The following is a 24077-nucleotide window of genomic DNA, read 5'->3' as shown; positions in this document are numbered from 1 at the left end:
AGCAGAGATTTTGATTTCACACAATAACATTTCAGGCGTGTAGAAGCAGCATAGCTTTGCTGACCCCCCCACCTTTTAAACACAAATTCTCAGTCATGCAGAGAATCGACTGCTTAAAAAATGGTAACCTTTGTCTCCAGCCCATTTGTAACACCCATGCACCAATGTTTTGTGTGGCTTTTCCTACGCTCACTTGAGCTTGTGTTTCTTGTCCCCTTTGGCTGGCCCCTTCTCAGCTACAATGGAAAGATTTTAATGTTTGACTGAAGCAACTGAAAAAACCTGCCTTGAAGACAAGAAAGTGGGGAGAAATATCTCTGGAATTGGAGGCTTTTAACTGCCAATTCCACAGATGAATTAACAGCAGGGATTAAAAAAAAAAAAAACAAACCTCAAGATGGCTGCTGCGCCCATGAGAGCAAAGCCACACCCCTTTTTAGTGTCAAAAGGAGGCGTGGCTTTGATCATATGGTTATATCTGCCATCTGGACTTTTCTGACTTTTCTGACTATACACACTCCTGAAACGGCACAGTATGATATGATACAGCTCAAAAATCACATCCAATCTAGAGTTCTTGCTTGCTTACTAGTTTTTTTTAAGCCACTTGTGCCAGTTGAATTTAGAAAACTAATCTGTCTGCTAATACCCAAACCAGCCATTCAGAGGGACCCCGGAGATGCCAGTCTTTGTGATACTTTCTGGAGCAGAAGAGGCAGTGAATATGCCTCTTCCTATTCCTGAATTCTTCAGAAATACTGTGCTGTTCACAGTTACATTTTTAGTGCAGGCTGAGGATTATTTTAGTTCTGCAGCCTTTCAAAGGAGTGTTTTAAAAATGTTGCTTCAAAAATACAGATTCATTGTAATGTATATTGAATTATTTGAATATAGTTATTTCATTAAATAAACAACAGTCAATTTATATTCAGCTGCGACACCAGAATTTCCTTCATTTATGGGGAAAGTCATTAAAAAAAACCTTGCTAGAATAGACAACCAGGGTCAATTTGAGATGGTTAAGCTTAGAGCAGTGTTGTCCAAACTTGGCCACTTTAAGATGAGTGGACTTCAACTCCCAGAATTCCCCAGCCAGCCATGCTGGGTAGGGAATTCTGGGAGTTGAAGTCCACTCATCTTAAAGTGGCCAAGTTTGGACAACACTGATGTAGCTGATTGCAATCTTTGCTTTGATTATTGACCAGAGATTTAGAAATTAGTGTCAAAGAAAACTTCTGGGAGTTGAAGTCCACTTATTTTAAAGTGGCCAAGTTTGGACAACACTGGCTTAGAGCTTTGCAGAGGAAATTCTGCTTACAAATCAATATCTGAGTCTCTATTTTAGAAAAGAATTATGTATGAAAGAAATAATGGTTGATTTTAATCTATGAACTCAAAAGTTGTTAGTAATATATATTGTACACTGCCTTTGGAATGAGATGTCAGTAAATCTTATATATAAATACATTTTTAATTAGCAATTTTGTATTTCTTCCCTTTGCTATGCAATTATGAATGTAACAATACATATAGACAAAACCTGTAAAATAATGTATTTCTGATGGATTTTTTCCTCTTAGGTTGCTTTTTAATTCTCTTTCGGGTTGACGACTTTAAAATGTAATTGCTTTGTGAGCTTCCAGGAAGCTTCAGCAGGTAGTCAGACAAGAAATCTTTTCAGAATAGAAATGCATACTTAAGATCTCTGAGCAGTTAGCATAAGTATGTTGCACAATCCCAAACAGGTTCAAATGTACCCTAAGCAGAATCTCAACAATAACCTGCAACTCCTCCTAACTGAAGAGAATAGCTGGGTTCATACAATAAGCTAAACCAGGCTAAAATGAGATTGGGAAATTGAACATGTTGCATGAGCTGTGCATCACTTAAACCATGATTCAGTTTATTTTGGGCACAGCATGAGGTGTGAACATAGCAACTGTGTTTGCTAGCCCAGATTCAGGGTTTGGGACACTGGGTGAACTCCATCGAAGAGTAACAAGGGCAACAGAACTCAAAGGAGGAACCTGTATTCTTAGCACCATTTCCTACTTCCTTAAAACTGAAAAAAATTGCCCTGGAGGTCCAGTAAGGCAAGCATGTAGTGCACTGTTATTTACTATTTAGCTATTGCATTTTTATTGCACCTTTCCTCCGAGAGCTCAAGAGAGGTCTTCCTTAATTTGAACTCCACAATTCTGCTGGGAGGCAAGTTAGACTGAGGTGCTGGTTGCGTTCAGACAGCACATTTAATTTAATTACTGAAATAACCCATTCTCAAGGTTTGCACAATAGATGCAGCCATCAGCTAACAAAAAAGATTCTGAATTCACACAACTTGCTAAGCCACTAAAGAACTAAAGTTAACATTAGCCAAACATAGGATGCTGTGTGAATGCAACTGCTAAGTCCTCACTTGATCTGATTATTAATTAAGCTGAGTCTCCCCGCTGAATGGGGATCTGAATCTGGACCTCTCTAGTCTATGTTCAACCCCTTAACCTCAACTGGTACTGAAGCTGACTGAAGTCTTGAAGTTTCATGGAGAATCCCGAGGGGTTGAAAGTAGGCTATAAATATATTAAATTGATTTCTCCTTAAAATAAAGTTGATGTTATATATCCAGGCAAAAAAGTAAAAAATACTAAGATGGGGGCAAAATCAGGGAGTGAAAGAAAAAGAAATAACAAGGTGATTCACCTATGCTCCACAAAGGCATCAACTAGCTCTTGCCGAAGACAGCAAAGCTTGTGTCGATGTTGCTTGGGGAAGCCCATTTTCTGACATTCTTCTGGCATTTCTTCCCCTTCCACTGGCAGAAAATTCAGATCAGGGGGAAAGGTGCGGAGCAAGTCGAGGATGTAGTGGCGCCCATCATTGCCAATGATCCCTTTGCATTCCACAGATGAACACAACTCCACCTCCTCGCTCTTGTCATTGAGGACCATGTGTTTCTGGATCTTCAACGGCCGGCTGGTTTTCTCCAACAGCTCCAGATACTTGGGGTGGGAGACAACTGTCTTGCCAAAGTCTATTGAGCCATAGATGACACTCTGTTCTTGCTCCCGTTCCAGGATGCCTGGAATGATGGACTGGGCTGTCACCCGGTACCCTCGGTAGTCCACCACCACTGTGCCCAGGGTGTATAGCCCTTCAATGTCCACAGCATTGTATGTCCGGACCCCATTGAGGTCATTGGTTGGGGCCACATAAGCAGCCACATCTCCCCCAAAGTCCTTATAGTGGTCCCGGACATCAAAACCCAGGCTGAAGAAGATATTATTCCAGATAAACATCTGCATCTTGGTCTCCTCGCTTGGATTGATAGCCATCACATTGCCATCAATGACTGCCATTGCACCTCTCGTGGCAGCTGCAGTGAAGTCACTATGAACCTGGGAAGGGCGAAACAGTCAAGTGATGACTAGATTGCAAGAGGCAGATATGTTCCTTAATTTGAGCAAATACTTTGCATGCCTGTTTCCAAGCATACCCCAACCCTTCCAAGTATACCCCAACCCTCTGCTTAAAAAGGACTTCATTGAAAAATGCTGTTAGAGACTTTGGGTGACTGCTGCCAGGCAAAAATGTTGGATCTGCACAAGGTGTGTTTTATGTGTTCTATGGTTTTTATATTTTTAAAGCTGCACTGGGGTGGCATTTAATTTCGTTGTACGAGAAGTACAATGACAATAAAGATTACTTATACTTATCTACACAGCACGCGTCAAATCCCATGCAGCTGGGCAAGGTCAAGGAAGCAAAACTACAGAGTTTTAGTAAAGTATCTTTAATGCTAGTCTGGGGGAAATACAGCATCTTGGAAACACTAAGAGGACTCTCCCAGCTTCATTTATAATTAAGGCAGAGGCTCTCTGCATGAGTTGAAAGGCTTCTTGTCATCTGGGCTAAGTTGCCATTCATGAGATAAGCTGCCAACTCATTCACCTTCTGTCTCCTGCTTAATGTCTGCATTCTCTTCCCTGCCTTTCCCAGCCTCTTCAAACTCTCTCACTCACACTAAGCAAGGGTTCACGCCCCAGATGACACAGTAAACCACACCTGGTTGTGGTTTCTCAAACCCTTTCCTTTTAGGTGGGCTACTGCTTGCTCAGATTTGTATTTAGTTGCAAAAATGAATGAAATGTGTTCAAAGCTGCCCAACTGGAAGAGAACTATGGCATGCAAGAAGCTAATCCTTTCCATAACCTCTGTTTTACAAAACAACATGTCTTTAGCAGGTGGAAAAATAAAACAGGAACAAGAGAAATCCCTTTGTAGCAACTTCTGCACACTCCCTTTCTATAATCCTAAAGGACCACAGACTACTTAACCAGTAGTCTGGATCTGGAAAACAAGCTGGACTTGATTAAGATAAACCAGTGTTTTTCAAACTTGGCAACTTCAAGATGTGTGGTCTTCAACTCCCAGAAGACCCCCTCTCCCAGCATGCCAAGTTTGATCAACACTGAAGTAAACTAACTTCTCCCAATCAGCAATTACAAGTTGGGGTCAGCTGTACTTTCTTAACCACAGTATTATCCATGGACTGTGTAACTAAACCCTACCCACAATATAAGTTAGCTTGTCACTGTGAACCAAAATTTTCAAAATTCTGAACAAATTTTCAGTTTAAGAATTTAGCATAAAATTCTTCATTGTAATCTTAAAAGGAATTACAAAGTGTAACTAGAATTATAACATATAATTCTGTTGATGTTTAAAAATATAAGAAAGATGCTACTCTGGGTTGTATGAACCGAGTTGGTCTCAGCACGGCTGTTGATTAGGATTAAGTATTCCTAGAGTGGAAAAACAAAGGATTGTGGCTTAATTTGAAAGAGCAAAATATAATCCTACATTTCCCATAGATCAAAAATATTTTCCTATATGGGTGGTCCTCGTTTAATGACCACTTGTTCAGCGACTGTTCAAACTTAGAATGGTGCTGAACAAGTGGTACTTACAACCGATTTTTTTTTTACTTACGTTGGATGTAGCAGTCACGTGATCACAATCTGGCTGCCTAGCTCACAATTACAATGTTGCCATTTGAGACCTCCACTGCCAGCTTCCAACAAGCAAAGTCAAAGGGTCCCAAGCAAAGGCCTCCCCCTGGCAGCAGGTTGCAAATGGTGACCATGTGACATTGGACTTAATGATGGTGCAGGACTTGCTTAACAGTGATAACTGGAAGTGCTGGAATTGCCATTGCTAAGTGGCACAGTCATGTGACATTGTGTTTTACGACTGCGTTACTTAGCGATGGAAATTCAGTCCCAATTCCTGTCATTAAGTGAGGACTACCTGCACAATAAATTGTAAGAAATCTAGTATTTTGCCAATAGGCAATACAGATTCTGTACAAATTCTACTCAATCCTACTCAATTTTTTGGTTATAATTAATCCCAGGAAAGCATTCATTTCTGCTATTTAGTATTGAGTATTTCTAACTGTATAATGCAGATTAATAGTGACATTAATAGATGGCGGAAAATGCCTATGAGTTTATAGAGAAGAATACATGATGGAACACGACTATTAACTTCAAGATTGATGTATAATCTAAAAAGGATGTTCATGTTAATTCCACTTTGGATATTTTAAACAAGAAACCAACAATTCAGTTTTATCAACAATTACTCTGCTTCATTAAAATAAATACAGACAATAGAGAACTGGAATTTCTTATTACAAAAGTTTGATCTCAACTTTTAAGAAATGCTATCTACATTTATTATTATCTTAAAGTTAATTCATCAACAAATTCTTTTTTGGGGACCTTGGACCCCTCAATCTATGGTTAAAAACAATTGGCTGCCAGCCTTCTTATTTTGGAGAAGGAATAAATTTGAAGGTATGTCAGTACACCAGCTTTGCTCATGTCCTTTGGTAGCGTCTTACTGGTTAGATCAGTGTTTCTCAACCTTGGCAACTTTAAGATGTGTGGACTTTAACTTCCAGAATTCCCCAGCCAGCATGCTGGCTGGAGAATTCTGAGAGTTGAAATCCACACATCTTAAAGTTGCCAAGGTTGAGAAACACTGATCTAGCTTAATGCTACCTACAGCCAAGGTAGGTCACCTGCTGGCTTCCAGATGTTTATAATGTCACCTTCCATCCCCCAGCAAGCATAGTTTGAACGAGGTCTTATAAGAGTTGTAATGCAGTAATTTTAGGCTGCCAATTCTTGTAGTTCTACTAGTTTCAGGCTGGCAATTCTTGGACTACCTTGACCAGCAGTGACCATTACTATTCCCTCCTAGACTTCCTAGAGATGCCATTGACTGAACTTAGGACAAAGTAGCAACTCTGATGCTAAGCCAGGATTCTCTTCTATTACTCTCCAGGGTCTCAGTCAGACAGACTGTTTGCATCCCCCATTATCTGGAATTTAATCAAGGAAGCTAAAGATTAACCTTAGGACTTTTTGTATGCCAAGCATATGTTTGACTGCTAACCTATGATCTCTTTCTTGATGGGAATCTTAGGGGTCTGGGACTAAAACAGCAACTGTCACCTCTTAGGCAAGAAATGTCACCCTGGTCCTTAAAATATCCAGCCCTCTGCAATTTACCTTTGCTTTCAGCAATAGAGAGCTTACTACAACAGACTTCAGGAAAAGGATTAGTCCTCGTAAACTTTAATTATTGACCAAAGGAAGTAAATTAATCTTGCATGGTCTTGCCCTACTGTGTCTTGCTCCAAATCAGACTCTGCTCTTGCTGAAAAGCACCATCACCAGGGAATTGGCAAGTTCCCATTTAGAATTTCTAAGCACTGAGCGCAAAAGCAAAATTTTACTTAGGTTTCATCCTTCATAACTATAAGGACTAGAATCTTGTGATCGTGCTTTTTGCCCTCTCTTTCTTGAAATTTTGCCTGTTTCCCTGCAGGGTTTGAAATTTACCTTAAAGATAGCTCGCTCCCTCAACAGCCTTTCTGGCAGATTTTTACGTGGCAGTTCTCGAGTTGTTTGCAATTCTTCATTCCAATCTCTGGTCTGAAAGGAGATAAGGGAAGAGGTTAAATATATTAAATATATTAAATATTAAATACAGCACACAGAGAAACCAACTTTTGGGGTTGGGGCAATGTTGGACAGAAATACAGAATGTAGCCATCTGCTCCTCTTTTAGGTTCACTGAAAGTTTCTGGCTTTCTGAAACTGTGTGTTTCCTTTTACACTTGAACTGAGATATTACATTTCATTCTACCATATTAACCAGGATTATCCATGCCTTGCCATTTCAAATGGATCAAGAAATGGTGGCTTAAATAAACCTCCAGTCTCAGCACTAAAACTGGGCACATCTGTGAGAGAAGAATTCATGAGCCTTTATTTTAAGAAGACAGGAAATGATTTTGCATCTACTCTATTACCTTGTGTGTAAACACAATTTAGCAGCTCCTGAAATTACAGTAAATAGGAAGAGTGGACATACAACAAACCCAAATGCCATTTAAATTCAAATGTACGTATGTAACTTGCACTGATTTATGTAATTTGTATTATTGTAAATTGACCCAAATGACATAGATTAATGAAAATGATGAAAATCATCTGGACTACGTTAAAAACAACAAACAGTATGTTAAATGTGAATAGTATCCAAATGAAAAATCAGTCTGTTAACCTGATGTCTGTTAAAACAATGATTTATTGGGTAGGAACCAGATAATATACTACTTTTATTTGCTAAGTGATTTTAAAGGAGCAATGCATTTTTTAAAACTAGGGTTTTAGTCTCCAAAAGGGCTACTCAAAACACTTGACAAGATGAAGGGAGACTTAACAAGCACTAAAATAAAAATCTTAAAATGAGATTGAGCTGAGTTACAACCTTAAATCACACATTAAAAGCAGCTTGCAACACTCTAAAGGGCTAACTGTGTGTCGAAATAAATAGATGAAGCAGTTTAAAACTAAAATGGATATTTTAGTAAAACTGTTTTTCTTCATTCTCTCCCACCCCAAGGCCCCCAAATTTCCACCTAAAAAGGAAAATAAATCTGTACAAACAATGATCACAAAAGAAAACTGTTGCATTGCTGCCCTCCCATCTTCTGATCTTTTTTCCCAAGTAATTTTATTAAAGATAATAATTACGATAGTAAAAACTAATACAAACTAAAAGGAAGGTAGAAAACTAGAAAGAAAGAGTAAAAGGTGCAAAGGGAAAAGAAAAAAAGATGGAAAGAATAGAAAGAAAAAAAGAAAAAATATTTTAAAGAAAAAGAAAAGCAATATATAAAGAAGTGACTTCCCTTCATTCCAAGCATAAACAACTTTAGTAACTTTTCAACTCCTCTTAAATGACAAGAAATGATCTCATCTTCCCATATCCCATCTCTTATCTATAAATAAATCCATAAAGCCTTGTCATTTCAGTCCTGGTGTCAGCAAAAGTCCATTAAGGTTACCAGAAATAACAACATACGTATTTTAACCTTGATCAAATAAATCAACTTTATACTCCTTCCTTTTACTTCTAACAATCTTAAGCTTTAGTCCATTCAAATAATGTTGTAGAACTTGATTTCTTTTCATTTCTTCTTTATCCCTTCTCACAAGATTCTTCCAAGCTTTAACAAGTCTCTTTTGTAAGTCCAATATAGAAAAATTATCCAGGTCACTCTCTTGCTTTATTGTTTGTATGTCCCTTTTAATTATTAAAACATCAGCTGGTTTCTTTTGTATGTCCAGTGTAACATTTTCTCTATATCATTCTTGTAGCATGTCATTTTTAAATCCATTTTCAACTCAGTCTCTGTCCTGTCAGGTAAAACCTGTTCCTCTTCCATAACATATTTTAGACACAGTCTATCCATAGAGATAAATATTGCTGTTGACACTGTTAATATTAATTTTTGACTCCATTTTTCAAAAGTGTCCTTCAATATTTCCAGTGTTAGAATATTTTGCGCCATTCTGTAACTGTTAGTCAAGTTTATGTGTTCTTTTCGTTTAATTGAAATCTTTAGTTCCCTCTAGTGTCCAGTTTTTAAAATCTTATCTTACTATGTTTTTTAAAAAATTCAAAACAATTTGACTTTCCCACTGGAAGGATCCTTTATAATTAATTCCAAAATCTTATTTCAAATTTATCTGGACCCTTAATCTACTTATAACTTTCTAAAATCAAAGCCTTAATTAGCTTTTTGCTGTTTATTTCAATTTTTTTTTTTTAAGTTCTTAAGCTTGTAGTTAAAATTTTCTTTCATTAAGGATTGAAGGCAAAAAAAACCTCAGCCAGTGTTTTTGGACTTGTCGCTCCAAAGGTTTCTAATAGCTGAAAAGTAGTTAATAAACAATTTCCAAATGTGATTAGAAAAGTATGCAAACTTAGTGTCCTTTTAAAGGTACCAACCATGGTTTGAGCAAGATGGTTATCCCCGTCTCCCAGTGTTCAAAACCCGCTGGAGATTGCTGTCTCCTTGTGAGGAACAACTGTCTGGAACACTTGTGGGTGATCTCCCATCCTCTCTTTGTCCGGAGAGGTTCTAAGAGCTGGTCTACTCACTGGCTCTTCATTCTTTGGTGCGGTTCTTCACTCTCTCTTCAGTCCTTCTTCCGTCCGTCATTTCTTCCTCCTTTTTTCCTTCTCATCTTCATTTAGATTAGAAACAGGAAACTGCCCAGAACTTATCAGCTTTCCTTTAGCCTCACCAGGACCAGAAGTTTGATTCTCAAAGAAAGATTTTTCCCATGAGGCTTAGGGTGCCCCACAGGCTATACGAGTTAATGCAATGTAGAGACTCCCCTGTAAAAGCGAATGAAGAAACCCCAAAGCTCAGTGCATCTTTACCTGTCCTGGGATATGTTCTTCATAGCCCAATCTTGAGGTGTAAGCATCTTCCGCTCTCACGCAATCCATGGCATGTTCCGCTAGAGGAGCTGTCCAGGTGTACACTTGGAAGGGGGTGGATATTCTCTCTAGTGGGTGCCTCTGGACCCTGGTTTGGGATCAAATGAAACACAGCGATTCTTACAGCTCCTCTTCTAGAACACACTCTGCCTTTCAAGTGCAAATCTCCCACTAAGATTAATAGATTAAGAAAATGGAATTAAAAGGTGTGGGTCTCATTCTTTTTAATTTTCCAAGCCCCTTTAAATCAAAGCCTCTTCAACAACTCTGCTGATTGCAAGGTTCCTTCTTTAGATGCCCTGTTGCCCTTACCATGGCTGTTTTGTTTTAGTTTATTGTGGATGTTTTTACTGTAGTTTATTTTGTTATATGCCATCAAAAGCCCAAATGATTCAGCAGCATACAATTTAAATAATAACAATAATAATATGAAAATGTCATGATCAGCTGGAATGCCTAAAGGGTGTGTGTGTGTGAGAGAAAGAGAGAGAGAGAGTATAAAAGGCTAATAGGGGAAGATTACCGTTTCTTCTGAAGAGCTGCAAAATTTCTTTTGAAAGTGGGGCTAATTTGGTTCAGGAGCTCTACCAGGGAATGGCTGAGGAAGCTGGGATTAGCAGGCTTAGGGTTGAAGTTATAGGCTGTGGACCTGCAAGGAAAAAACATGGAAAAACTTAGTGGCGGTATCACTGCAAGCAACAGCCTGCCCCTTTGCCCGGGCGAGGCAAGAAGAACAGCAACCATATTACAGAAAGTCCTCGCTTAACAATCATTCGTTTAACAACAGTTCAAAGTTATGATAGCCTTGGAAAAAGCGCTTTGACCTGCACTCGCACTTACCATTGCAAACCATCACACCCCCCTGCAGTCACGTGATCACAATTTGCAACCTTTTTTACGACAGTTGTATAGCAAATCACATGGTCGTTAAGCAATTTCTGGCAAAAAAATGTCCATTGGGGAAGCTGGATTCGCTTAATGACCACAGTGATTTGCTTAATGTCATAAAAATGGTCATAAAATCAGGTCTGGTCACATGGTGACTCACTTAATGACAATCCTGCTTAACAACCAATTTTTCAGGCCCTATTGTGGTCTTTAAGTGAGGACTACCTGTATTCAGCAAATCACAAGTCAACCCCAGATTTGATTTCTGCAGATTCTGGATGTAACAGGTTCTTTACATGGTGTCTGACCAATTCAACTTTTCAACCCAAAGTTGGAAGGTTTCTCATGGGGGTACAGGGCTTGACTGATCTGTTTTTGACCAGCAATTCCACCTCTGTAAAGAAGTATTACATCGCAAAGCTTGGAAGATTAGGATTCAAGCTGGAACATTCCATTTCTTCCAAAAACAGATCCATGGTCAACACTCCATGGGCTCTGACCCTCTCTGGCCCCCTGGCTCTTTTGGCATATTTGAAAACCTGGTGTTCTTCTTGCCTACCAATGCTTCCTCTAAGTGGTGGTACAAGTCCAGGATCCCCATGCGGCCTGCCAGCATCCATTTAGTGGCCTAGCCCTACCCAAAACAGGTGGGGCCAAATGTGGGGGACCTTTTGTTGGATGGTTTAAGGGGCAAGACAGGTGTCTTTGGTGTTGCAGATGCATAAGGAACCCATTTTACCTCTTAAAGTTCCTTATTTTTTTTTCTTTTAAAACAATCCCCCAAACCCTGCTCACTTTTGGAGCGCAGTCCTTGATATTTGGTGTAGCCCTCAAGCTGATGAAACCTCCATACCCCTGTCGGTGAATAGCACTATGGGGATATAAGCAATTGCATTATGGCTCGAATGCTGCACATTGGAACAACAGAAATCATACTGGGCCTTCTAAATTCGAATAGGAAAATCAGCCAACCGAACGGTGATCATCAGAGATGGCAAATTCTACCCGCAGTGTGAACTTAATTTAAGTGCCACATACTGCCTTCCAACATCAGGGAGAGATAGTTTCTTCAATACACACATGTGCACCCAGAAAAGATACATGTACAAACTGCCCCAAAAATGGCGGTGACCCCAAAATGAGGCTTAGAAAGACCAGCATCAAAACAAAATGTTTGACCTTTGGCAAAGGGCCAAGATAGAGAAAAGGCCATATAATTAGCTACTTACTGATTGAGGTAGAAACCTCGGGTGGATGCGGTAATGCTGACATGGCGATCTTCTACCGTGATGACATACAAGTACATGAGATCTCCATGCATCTTGCGATTGCCAGGTGGCGGATTCCAACCACTCATGGTTAGGACTTTTAGGCACTGCAGAGGCTTGGGGGGTTAGGGGCAGGGACAAGGATAGAAGATTGAAAGGAGAACAAGAGCCACAGATTTACGTTCTCCCTTGGCAGTGGCTAAAAAAACCAAAAAACAAAAGCACCATGCAAACAATTTCGATCTTCCAAAATACCAAAACAAATAAACAAATAATCCAGTGGCTCTGTGGTCTATCTTTCCTTTTGATAGCTGAGAACAACTCAAGGACCAGTGTTGCAGACCCATTCTTCTGAATTAAAATGGTGAACTCCAAAGTCCCAAATTGGGTAAGTTAAATCTTACAGGGGTACAGCATCAGGAATTCCTATACTTTCTCCAATTATCTTTGTCTCTACTTGCCTTTCTATTTTCAATCATTTCCAAAGCCTCTAATTTTAGACTATTGTTTCCCAATCTCGGCAATTTTAAGATGTATGGACTTCAACTCCCAGAATTCTGCTGGCTAGGGAATTCTGGGAGTTGAAGCCCACACATCTTAAAGTTGCTAAGGTTGGAAACACTGTTTTAGACCAGTTCCAGGGCAGGAACTTGCTGACATACACTATGACAAATCAATTATCTAATATCACACAGTTTAAGTCTCTTTATTACATTACCTTTTGATGTTAGCTGACTATTATTTGGAATGCCAACAAATCGTCACAAGAAATGTTTTTCCTATTGATAAAGACCCCCAAGTCTCTTTGGCATTTGATAAACGTTTATCATTACCAGGGAGGACCGGGAAATTCTTGATGGGTGCAGAAACGCTGCCATTGCTACTACAAGACAACCCATGAATGGGTTAGCTCCCCAATCTTGCTAATGCTCTAAATGCCACCCTTCATTGGACCTCTATGGGTTTTTTTATGTACCTCTTATCTATTTATCTCCAAGGTATATTTCAATTGCATTTTTAATTTTCAGAAAGAGAAGTTTTCTTTGACACTAATTTCTAAATCTCTGGTCAATAATCAAAGCAAAGATTGCAATCAGCTACATCAGTAAAGTGGCCAAGTTTGGACAACACTGAGCTACTTCAATACCAGAGAGAATGAGTGTCCTCAGAACAGCTTGATACTACCCAATCAATCAATGGTAACAGGAAAAGAGCTGATCTTTGTTAATTTGCCACTCCCAAACTGGCTATCTTTCTAGTAGTAGTTCCCTTGATTTTGGAGGCTCCCCCTGCCCCTCAGCAACTAAACCTGCTGTTATCCTTATTATCTTTTCAGCATTAGGCAAAGAACTCTTCTATCTTCCAGACCTAATAACAACAACAACAATAGTAATGCTGTTTTAAAATTGTATTGTTGCTTTTACTTTGTTACTGTTTGGTTATCTTACTGTTAATTTTATATTTCATACAGTATTGCAATGTGTGCTTTTATTAACTGCTTTAATCCACTGTTTACTTGTTGAATTTTCATTGTGACCCATTTTGAGTTTTTTTTTAAAGAGGAAGTGGTATCTGAACATTTCAATCAATCAATCAGTCAGTCAGTCAATCAATCAATCAATCAATCAATCAGAACAGTCACAGACAGAGATACTATTCTAGACAGCTGACACTTTTGGAACAGCATGGAAGAATTATACACACGCAACTACAAACACACAACAAATTGGTGTGTGGCCTGCCTTCAGAGGTATGTGGCCAAGCAGCACACTTCTTCATTGAAAGAAAACCAATCCAGAACCAGTCCCCATCAGGGACAAGTATTGCTTTGGTAGAGAGATGCCTTGATACCAAAAGCTACAGGATGATGTGCTCTCATTTTCTGCAGCAGCTTAGCAGTGTACAACTTGAGACAGTGCACAACTTCACCTTCCAGAAAGGTGTTCATCTGCATCTCTAACTTGTCCTTTGATATTATTTTGTGTTTTATCAGAGCGCAATATTTTGAGATAGTTTACTCATTTCCCTAAACTATGATTTGATTGGAATGGATAAGATAGATGTATCTGAATCACACACCTGTTAAACCACAGTTTACAAACTACAAATTATGGTTTAGTGAGATGCATGAAGCCAACCACTGTCTAGCTTGACTGTTGCTTCTGTGTTTATGATATGCTTCATACAGTCTTGGTGGCATCTTAGCAGTAAAGTGGTTTAAATGTAAGGAAGAAAGAGCTCTGGACTTTGTTCCTTCTAGTGACTGATTACAGAGGCTTTTTACAGAGCACCACCTTTTATGGGAAGGTGCTTGGATTCAGAAAACTGTTAACCCATCATATTTCCTTGAAATACACTTGGGATCTATTGCCCTCAGCAAAATCCAGAGGTTCTTCCTAAGATGGGAGATGGGTGGAATCACATAGGCAGCCAGAAAAAGAAGATTTGGGAGAAAGTGACTCCTGCAAAAGTTCCAACAAGTGGCACTCCCAAAATTGATCTGCGCCTGCAACTAGAAAGAGAAATGCTCTAGGGTTGCAGAAATGTTCTGAACTTGAAATGCCTCTGAAGCAACTGGAACGCTGCTCTGCATTCCACACAGCTGCTTCTCAATGAGGCATTTTGCATTTGGAACAGTTTGCACTCAAAATGTTTCCCGCATCCTTAGAAATTTCCTCCTCTGCTACCTTTCCAGATTTCAAAAGGTAAGCAGCACATGCTCTCGGATTCTGGGATCAAAAATAGACTTTGTGTGCAGTGGGTCCCAAGATCAGTGCAAACCAGCTGCAGGTTGGGCTTGGAAAAACTCTTGTCCAAGACCCTGACAAGATGTTATGATTGAACAGCCAATCTGAACTAACATGACTAATGTGTTGGTGCAAGTAGTTCTTGCTTAATGTTAGTAATTGGGCCTGGGAACTCCGCCGCTAAGTGACTGCACCGACTTACGACAGCAGTCCCGGCAGTCTCAGTTGCTGTCATTAGGCAAAATCCCGCATGGTCGCAGCATCCTGCCGTTGTGTGATCACCATTTGTGACCTTCTGCCAGCTTTCCCATTGACCTTGCTTGTCAGAAGCTGGCAGTGAAGGTTGCAAATGGCAATCACTTGACTGCGGGACACTGCAACTATCATAATTGCAAGCCAGTTGCCACATGCCCAGATCATGATCATGTGACCGTGGGGATGCTGCAATGGCCACAACTATGAGGACTGGTCGTAAGTCCCATGGTTCAGCGTCGTTGTAACTGAATGGTTGCTGAATGAGTGGTCGCTGGACGAGGACTACCTGTATAAAAGGCTTCCTGTATTTTTAGGAGGAAAATAAACCTTTTTGCATGCAGAGGTTGGGTTACTTGGATTTCTGTTTCTTTTTTTAAAAATATATATATATTCCACCAGCAAAAAACACACAATACACAGAAATAACATTAAGGACCAGTCCCGGTGGTAGCATTTCAGCGCTTTTTCCTTTGGAATCTACATAGGCCAGGACTATGCCCACAGCGCTGCCGACCAAGCAACGCCTGCCCGCTTGTTGGCCTCCTCGGCACGGAATGCTAAAAGGTGGGGTTTATCTGGGAGGAGACAGGAGAGTGGAAACAGTCTCGTGTTTTGAACATGTGCAGGAAGAGATGACGAGGTTCCCTACTTGCAGTTCTACGGACGCTACCTTCCAGTCTCTGTTCTGAGGCTGAAGAGGGCAGAGGGGCCTCTCTTTGCTCCCGGGTAGGATATGCTCAGGGGGGGTGCAGTCAATCTGCTCCATTTCTGTACCTTTCTTCTTCCTCTTGCCGCTGTCTAGAATTGAAACATCGGAGGGTGGGGGGGCGATACAGAAAAAGAGATTAGCACCATCACGGTTGACCCAGCAGACCAACTTGGAACAGAGGACAAATGAATTCATCTCTTCCTCTGCGGCCCAATTCACGCTTCGAAGAAGAGACCATGCGGACTGGAAAGTTGGTCCTTAGAAAGAAAAGGGGGAAACCATCCTCATTCCTTAACGTTTGAATCGGCTGCCCTAGAGAGTCAGAATCCTGTCTGATTCCTTCCCTGTTGCCACTCAGGGTCAATTCAGCTTGCTGGGAATGTTTTCTTACAAGGGCACTTTAAGTGCATCCCACAGAGGGCATCTCGTAGGCTCGGTTGTGAATGCAGCTCATATGTATATGCGGGGGGGGGGGGGACTTTCTACCACCACATTAGTAAGCTTAGGCAAGCCACTTCGGACTTTAAGCGGACAGGCTTCCCTGATGGGACATGCTGCAATTTAAAAATATCCCCTCCAAATACAAAGGTGGTACGTTCAGGACCCATGTACTAGCTCAGCCGTTTCCTAAAATAAGCTATCACATTTTACTTCAGGGATGCTTCGTATAGAGGCAGATTCCATCATGCATGTCCCACCGCCAGTCCAAAATGGTACGACGCAGGCATAATTTAAAACTATGCTTAGAGCATTTGAAGCGTTTCCTAGAACCTCTTTCTCTTCCCTTAAAAAAACAAACCAACAGGTCTTTCCACCTAAATGCACTGAAGGCAATTCTGAGACCTTTTTGTATTAAAGCTGCAAAATTTCAGAACAAAACACACGTACTGTACTGGACAAGTATTTGCATATCCCCCTTTCTTCCCAGCCCTATGCTTTCATTTGCTCAATGGCCAAACTCTATCGTAAGTACTTTTTCTTCCTCCTGTACCTGCAACAGCTGAGCTCCAACTGGATATGGGTCCTGTGTCGTGACTCTCTTTGAAAATACAAAATGAAAAGCAAGTTTCTAACACGGCAAGGGGGAGGAAGAAGAGAAAAATAATAGTAAAAAGGAATCCCCTGGAGCACAAACTTCAGTATCTTACAATTCTTGTATCAAAATACTCTATGCAAATTTACTGAGAATGACGATTGCAAAGTCCGGTAGGATTCTGTAGGAGGGGTTCTTTGCAAAGTATCTTCCCAACTACCTTGCTCAGAGCATCAAGATGCTGCTTCCTCGTGGACGTTTAGTGCGTCTGCTTCGAAGGCCTCTCCACATTGCCTGTGGATGCGCAGAAGACACTTCTGCCATGATTGCTGTGGCAGGGAAGTGTCTTCTGGGCTTGTGCAGTAACAGAGGGAGGACCTCAAAGCAGCTGTCTAGGAGCTGCGGTGCTTTGAGATCTCCAGCGGCAGTTTCAGATATGCACTTTAGACACCTCGTGACCAGTGCTTTGCATAGCCTCAGAATCAACCTTTCTTTGAAGGAGATCTTTATATGCAGACTCAGTTTTTTTGTTCCGTGCATCCCAAATCTGGGGGTTGGATAGATTAAAAAGGAAAAAGAACCAGGAGCAGAGCACATGCTGAGGATGGGGTAGAGATGACAGAAGAACGCCGCATAGAAACATATGCAAGAAATGTTTTTTCCAATCCTCATCAGTATCACATTACTCTGAATTCATATGACTTAGTCAGCAGTGATGGGAAAAGCATTCTCCTTGTTCACCAAAACCCTTAAGGAGCTTTCTCTGCAGTGGGTTCATTAGGACATGATTTTAGGGAAGGGCCTGGTCAGTAGAATAGCTGGAAGGTCTCTAATGCAGCAGTTCGTCAGGTTTGGATTCTAGTAAAGTAACTATACATTATCATTTCGAGAAGATGCTTGCTGGTAAGACAATTAAGTCCAAAATCTAAAATGATATAATTGCCTCACTGCTACTCCACAAAAAGGCTTTCAGAACACCTGAAAAATATGACTAAGGCTTTTATTGAAAGAACAGTCACCTGATGCCTTAAAGACTACTGAATGTATTACTGCATAAACCAGGGATCAGCAACCCACCATATCACAGGGACTACAATGGCCATCATCATCCCTGTTGTCTGCAAACCTTCCAATCAAATGGGAATTTAAGTCATTTTTTTAATGTAAAAGAAAAGTCAACATCTCAGACAACTTGCGTAAGATTCTGGCACTCAGTGACAAGATTTGGGAGATTAGGGATCAATTTGGGGGAGGCACTCAGGGGTGGTGATGTGATGCTACTTGTAGCCTGTAGACCCTAATGTTTCCTTCTATGGATTATCAACAAAACCTTACATGGTAATAAATTTGTACTTCTTGTTGACTTGGCTGTTGTTGTTTTCCTGAAAGAAGTTAAAGTGGCTACTCTTTTAGAACTGGAAGACTTTGAAGTCAGCCAAAGTTTGTAAACTTAATTTTAAATAGCTTTGGCTAATGGCCACAGTTAGTTACTTCTCCATGAAGTTACACAAAAGCTATCCTTACAAGGGTACAAAGCACATATGTACCCCGGAAAGCTATGCCTCCACCTTGGGTTCGGCTTCTCCATGGGCCACATCGGAAGAATTTGCATCATGACACCAGTGACTCAGGACTAAGCAAGACATTTTCTTCTGCTGCAGAAGCACGTGTTTCTGCATACCTCCAAGGTCCCCATCGGTGAAGACGCTGAGAAATGATAGCGAGTTGCAGTCAACACCATTGAAGGCATCTGACGGATCAAGGCTCTTGAGGAGATCACGGACGTGACGGACATGTATCCGAGCTTCTCGAACTGTATATGGCTCTGGGAAGATTTTAGGTATGTAGAGGAGTAGACAGAAGTAAAAGAACATTTCACTATTCAACTGGAGTAATCTGTCTTATTTCTTTATTAGACTTAAACCCCACCTTTCTACTTACACAAACATCACGACTTACAATACTTCAAATGGAAATGCAATATTCAAAAGAAGCACTAAAATTGATAATATTAAAAATGTTGGGTACATCAGGTTCATCTGGGCAACAACTGAAGTTGATGCACCATTTAATGTTTTAAGTTACAAATACAAATATATTAAGTTGTAAGTTACTTTATCAAATTTATTGTGCATGGATTTACTTTAAAACTTAAAAGTATTGCAGATGCAGCTATAAGCTGCTGGACTCTTAAGAAATGCAATGTCTCATTTTTGCCTCTTTTGGAGAAGCAAGGTTAGTATTGAAAAAAGAAAGCATCAAGACTACAGGAAAGCAAAGAGAGTTATGTATTCTTTATCAAAACAGATACTGAAAAATACTACTATTAAAAAAAACGCTGAGAAACCATCCCCTCCTCCAAATATGCCTTTTCTCATGTAACACGCCAAAATGATTTCATTTTTTAAAATCTGAAGTGGTATCACTAAGAAATAAAAACAAAGCTCAGCAGAAAACAATGACAAGCCACTTCTAGTTGCCAAGAAAACAAAGCACACCCATGAAATCACCTGACATTGAGCTCGACTCAACTTTTTATTCTGTTAGAAGTTTTTATGTGATATTTTATTTTTTATCATTTTTATAGATTTCTGAAAGCTAAGATTTGCCTGCACTGAAACTAATTTTCTAGTCTTCCATATACAGGTAGTCCTGATTTATGGCCATTCATTTAACAACTGTTCAAAGTTACAACGGCAGTGAAAAAGTGACTTACAACTGGTCCTCGCACTTATGACTGTCACAGCATTCCCGCAATCACATGATCAAAATTTGGGGGCTCGGCAACTGTCATGTATTTATGATGGCTGTAGCAGCATCCCAGGGTCACATGATTGCCATTTGCGACCTTCCCAAAGGGCTTCTGACAAGCAAAGTCAATGGGGGATGCTGGAGTCACTTAACAAACATGGTGATTTGCTTAATGACTGTGGCAAAAAAGGTCATAAAATCAGGCACAACTCACTTAACGACCACATCACTTAGCGATGGAACTTCCAGCCTCAATTGTGGTCATAAGTCGAGGACTACCTGTATTCTTTTTTTTCTTGATTTGGTGTGATTATTTCCAAATACAAAACAAAATCTTTCCTACCATTACTAATGACAATGGTAAAGAAATACACTATTTAAAGTGAAAATAATAGGGATTATCCTTTTTTTTCCTTAGAAAAGACCACCTTATAAAAACCAGGGAAAATATTTTGTTTTATTCTCTTTACACTTTCTTTCCCTGAGCCTTATATATCTTAAGACTTTTCTTGATCAATTTCATCTTTTGAAAATAAAGAGGAATATCTGGATGCCAGGGCCTCCTGACACCAGACGTTACAGCAACCTTCCTTAAGATAGTCCAACCAGATATACCAAATATCCCCAAATTCCAGCCAGCATCCCTTGGATCAACCACACCTAGAAGACACCATGTAGAGAGAAGCTGCCTAATTGGATTCTTATGAAGGACCTTTCCTTCCATTTACTCTGCTCTAGATACCAACTCTTGCCTTCAACTACTGCTTTTATACCAACTCTTACCTTCAACCACCTTTAATACTGAGTCTTCTTGTAACCCTTCAATGGTCTTCAACTCAGCAAAGTTATCAAGAACGTTGCCATCCAACTGCAGAGAGAAACACGTTCGGTGACAGGTATCCTCACGGTCCATCAAAACTTGGTGGATCTCCTGAACCATCTCTTGAGGAGACACCTTGCCGAGCAGGGAAATGGACAAGAGAAGAGAGAGTTACAACTGTCCTAATTTTCCTTTTGGAATTTTACAGGGCATGTGAAAAGAGTTTTCAAAATATACAGTGCATGCATTCAAAGTAAAACACACATTAAAATCAGATCTATTCTGTTTGGAAAAAAGGGGCGAAAGTGAGGGATAAACCAATCAAGTATCAGAAAAGCATAGTGGAAAGTAATTAGCTAAACACTAAGATGAATCCAGAATTCTCAGCCCCACCTGCAACTTGAGAGAAGTCTAAATCTTCCATTCCAATGACCACAGAGCAATCTTAACCATACAATCTTACTGTGTACAACTAATGAGTTACAGCTAAAAACTAATGAATGAAAAGCCCCTCCCTAACAATAAATAGCCAGCTGGAGAAGGAGTCAGGTTCTAGCTCAGCCTCTGCCACTGAGATGCTTCATTTCTATTTGCAGGTTTTCTCTTTCAACATGGCCACAAAACATGTTATTTGCTCGTGGGAATATTTTCACCTGCTGTTCCATCCAGGCAGACCATCTCCGAGTGACAATATATACACATAAACAGACATCCCACTAGTAGCCATCAGTCTCAGACAGAAAAACTACCTGCCTAATATACTTCCCAGAGTTTTCATGAGGGCAAAATGCAGACAGTGAGGAGGGATAAGGGAAAATGCTAACTAGGCATGAGGGATCAATTCTAATCACCCAAAGCCAGCAATGCTTTATGGAGAGTTGAGTGTTGCAGTCTAGCAGATCTGAAGGGTGAAGGATTAGAAAAGGCTTCAGGATTAATATACAGAGTAATAAACTCCTTGGAGGAAAGGTGGAATTATTAAAATGTAGTACTTTCTTTATCAAAAAAAGCTAACGAATAACCACGTTAATTCAGAGAGCAAAAACAGGAGGAGATATGGTCTTCATCCCAAATCCTACAGAAGAGGCAGAATCCTAAATGCACATATGGGAATTTGATTCCTTCTATAAATGATGATGATGATGATGATCCACAGCTTCTGGTGAGCTGTTGCATGCAGGAAAATGTGGTGGAGTAAGATACATAAGGGACCTGGCTTGGCTCCTCTGGACATTGTGCTAAGTCAGGAGCTGGAAACGAGTCGGCCACAATACTGTATGCCTAGATATTACCCACTGGCCACAAATTAAATTTAAAAAGTAAAATAAAATGGCCAAAATAAATAGTCAAATCTTGCAAGACCCATCTGTGCTTATGGGAGATCTTGCAACAGTCTGGGCCATTAAAGTATTTTTTAACTCTGCAAAATCACACAATGGCTTTAAAAAGTTTCTGGCACCCATGCTAAGCCATATCATATTTTGTTTAGATTTTGCTTTTAATGTTGTACAGACTCAGCTGTTATGGTTTTATGGCTTCATCTGTTGGTGGACCCAGCCAACTATGGCTTGTTAATCAAACCATGGCTTAACACAATGTGTGAACAATCTCTCTCAGAATGTGTTTTTTGGGGGGGGGTGCCTTCAAGTCAGTGTTAACTCCTGACAACTGCCTGGACAAGTCCCTGCAGTTTTCTTGGAAAGATTTCAGAAATGGTTTGCTACTTCCTTCTTCCTAGGGCTGAGAGTGACTGGCCCAAGGTCACCCAGCTGGCTTCGTGCCCAAGGTGGGACTAGAACTCAGGGTCCCCCGTTTCTAGCCTGTGCTTTAACCACTGCGCCAAACTGGGTCTCTTTCAGAATCGTCTAGGCCAGCGTTTTTCAACCTTGGCAACTTTAAGATGTGTGAACTTCAACTCCCAGAATTCCCCAGCCAGCATGTGGATGTGTGCCTCAATCTCTTCTCTGAAGCCTACCCTATAACCCCCCCCCCCGCCAACATGTCACTCCCTCCAAATGCAGTCTTTCTTGTTTTTCTAATAAAAATGCATCCAATCCATTCCAACACGCTCTAGAAGAATTTAACCCATGGGGAGAATTATTTACTCTCTTCTCATTTGAACTTTGGCCAAGTTGCATAAGATTGTGTAAAGAGAACAGTCAAAGAAGCCACATCTGGAGAAGCCCAGTCTTTTCAGATTGTTTCTAGTCCTTAAAAGAAGAGATGAAAGCCAAGTGAGGATTTGGCAGGATTACTAAGTGACCCAGAGAGGGTTTGGGTATTTAATGGTCCTCCACATCAAGAGTGGAATAAATTTTCATAAATTTTCATTTAAGAACACCTAAATAAATTAAACAGAAGCTTCTTTGAGGAGAATGCTATATAGAGCGTCATTTATTCTGCAATAACTCCACATGGAACAGCAAGTGGCTGTGCAACAAATTAAGCCTGGCTCTGGATCACTGCAGAAACCCATCTCGAATGAGATATGATCAGGAAATGCCAGTGCATTTGGTTAGGAATTCTGGGGTCTGCGGTTCCTACCCATCTAGAGGGCACCAGGGTGGGAAAGACTAATCCGAGGCAATACAGTAACTACTAAATAAACTGGCAGACTAACAGATGATTCACCAAGGTTTGGGACTTGCAGAGAAAGTTAGACCAAATGGCTTTGCAGAAATACTCACTTGTAGGGGAAAGGGTTCTACTGCTGGTGCATGGACTTTGACCGTGAAGCCAGTGTCCTGGATGACAATGACCTCTTGGTCATCTGTATGGTTTGGGTCTTCATGGTCATTTTGCCTGGTTTCCTCCTTGCCGTTCTCGTGCAAGCTGTCCCCGTTCATCAGAGCAATGGTGGAGGGATGTTCCTCTGGCCATGGGAAAGAAGGAGAAGATGGTTTATAGGTAGCTGGAGACCTTGAACAGCACTGGTGCTAATCGCCCATAGCAATGCACAAAGACCATCCCCTCATGACTGCCCTGCAGAGGTTAAGGAAGGATGCCCTAAAGCAGCGGTCCTCAAACATTTTGATCTCAGGACCCCTTTACACTCTTAAAAATGATTGAGGACCCCACAGAGCTTTGGTTTATGTGGGTTATATCTACTGGTATTTACTATATTAGAAGTGAAACCTTAGAAATTTTAAGATATTCATTTGACTACGCAGATCTCCTGAAAGGTCCTTGGGGACCCCCAGGGGTCCCTGGACCATACTTTCAGAACTGATGCCCTAAAGAAGGGTTCCTCAACTTTGGCAATTTGAAGATGTGTGGACTTCAACTCCCAGAATTCCCCAGCCAGCCATGCTTCTGGGAATTCTGGGAGTTGAAGTCCACACATCTTCACGTTGCCAAGGTTGAGGAACCCTGCCCTAAAGCATTTGAAAAAAACAAAAACAACCCAACTTTCTCCACTTTACAACATCACTTTGCCCCCAACCCTAAATTAAGGGTCATCTCAGGCCATCCAAAGGTTGCCCCCTTCATCTACAAGTTGCTTACTATAGTGCCAAAATCCATCAATTGGAAATACTGTTCTCTGGTTTATGCTTATTACCTTACATCTTTTTGGTTGGATGTTCTCAAATGGTAAGAGAGAGAAGCTGTATTTTAAGGCATTTTGTACCATCTCAAGCTCCTTCTCTTGAAAGGTAACACATAAGCAAATTAATATTAATGTTAGCAACAATATTAGTATTGATATCACTATTAACGTCCAATTTCAGACATTTTT

General features: G+C 40.4%; 1 protein-coding gene across 2 annotated transcripts in view; it reads right to left on the bottom strand.

The window, feature by feature from the left end:
• CLUH (CLUH binding protein of NUMT mRNA) overlaps positions 1-24077 on the bottom strand; it is an 84101-nt gene that overhangs the window by 29078 nt on the left and 30946 nt on the right. Inside the window, exons 2-10 of one of the 2 annotated variants that reach the window (XM_088152535.1) lie at positions 23029-23213; positions 20305-20476; positions 18452-18595; positions 15678-15826; positions 11988-12142; positions 10394-10519; positions 9811-9958; positions 6912-7004; positions 2701-3395 (exon numbers count right to left, since the gene is read on the bottom strand). In XM_088152535.1, the coding sequence (XP_088008661.1) occupies positions 2701-3395; positions 6912-7004; positions 9811-9958; positions 10394-10519; positions 11988-12142; positions 15678-15826; positions 18452-18595; positions 20305-20476; positions 23029-23213 (1867 nt within the window). The remainder of the gene's footprint in view (positions 1-2700; positions 3396-6911; positions 7005-9810; positions 9959-10393; positions 10520-11987; positions 12143-15677; positions 15827-18451; positions 18596-20304; positions 20477-23028; positions 23214-24077) is intronic. The other variant, XM_088152536.1, reaches the window with a different exon arrangement.

This window comes from Python bivittatus, unplaced genomic scaffold, assembly GCF_059951505.1.
Source record: "Python bivittatus isolate LINGU-HERP-01145 unplaced genomic scaffold, Pbiv_v1 ctg000690_np1212, whole genome shotgun sequence".
NCBI classification, from domain to species: domain Eukaryota; kingdom Metazoa; phylum Chordata; class Lepidosauria; order Squamata; family Pythonidae; genus Python; species Python bivittatus.
The sequence above is the reverse complement of the archived record's forward strand: the minus strand, read 5'-3'. Positions and strand labels throughout refer to the sequence as shown.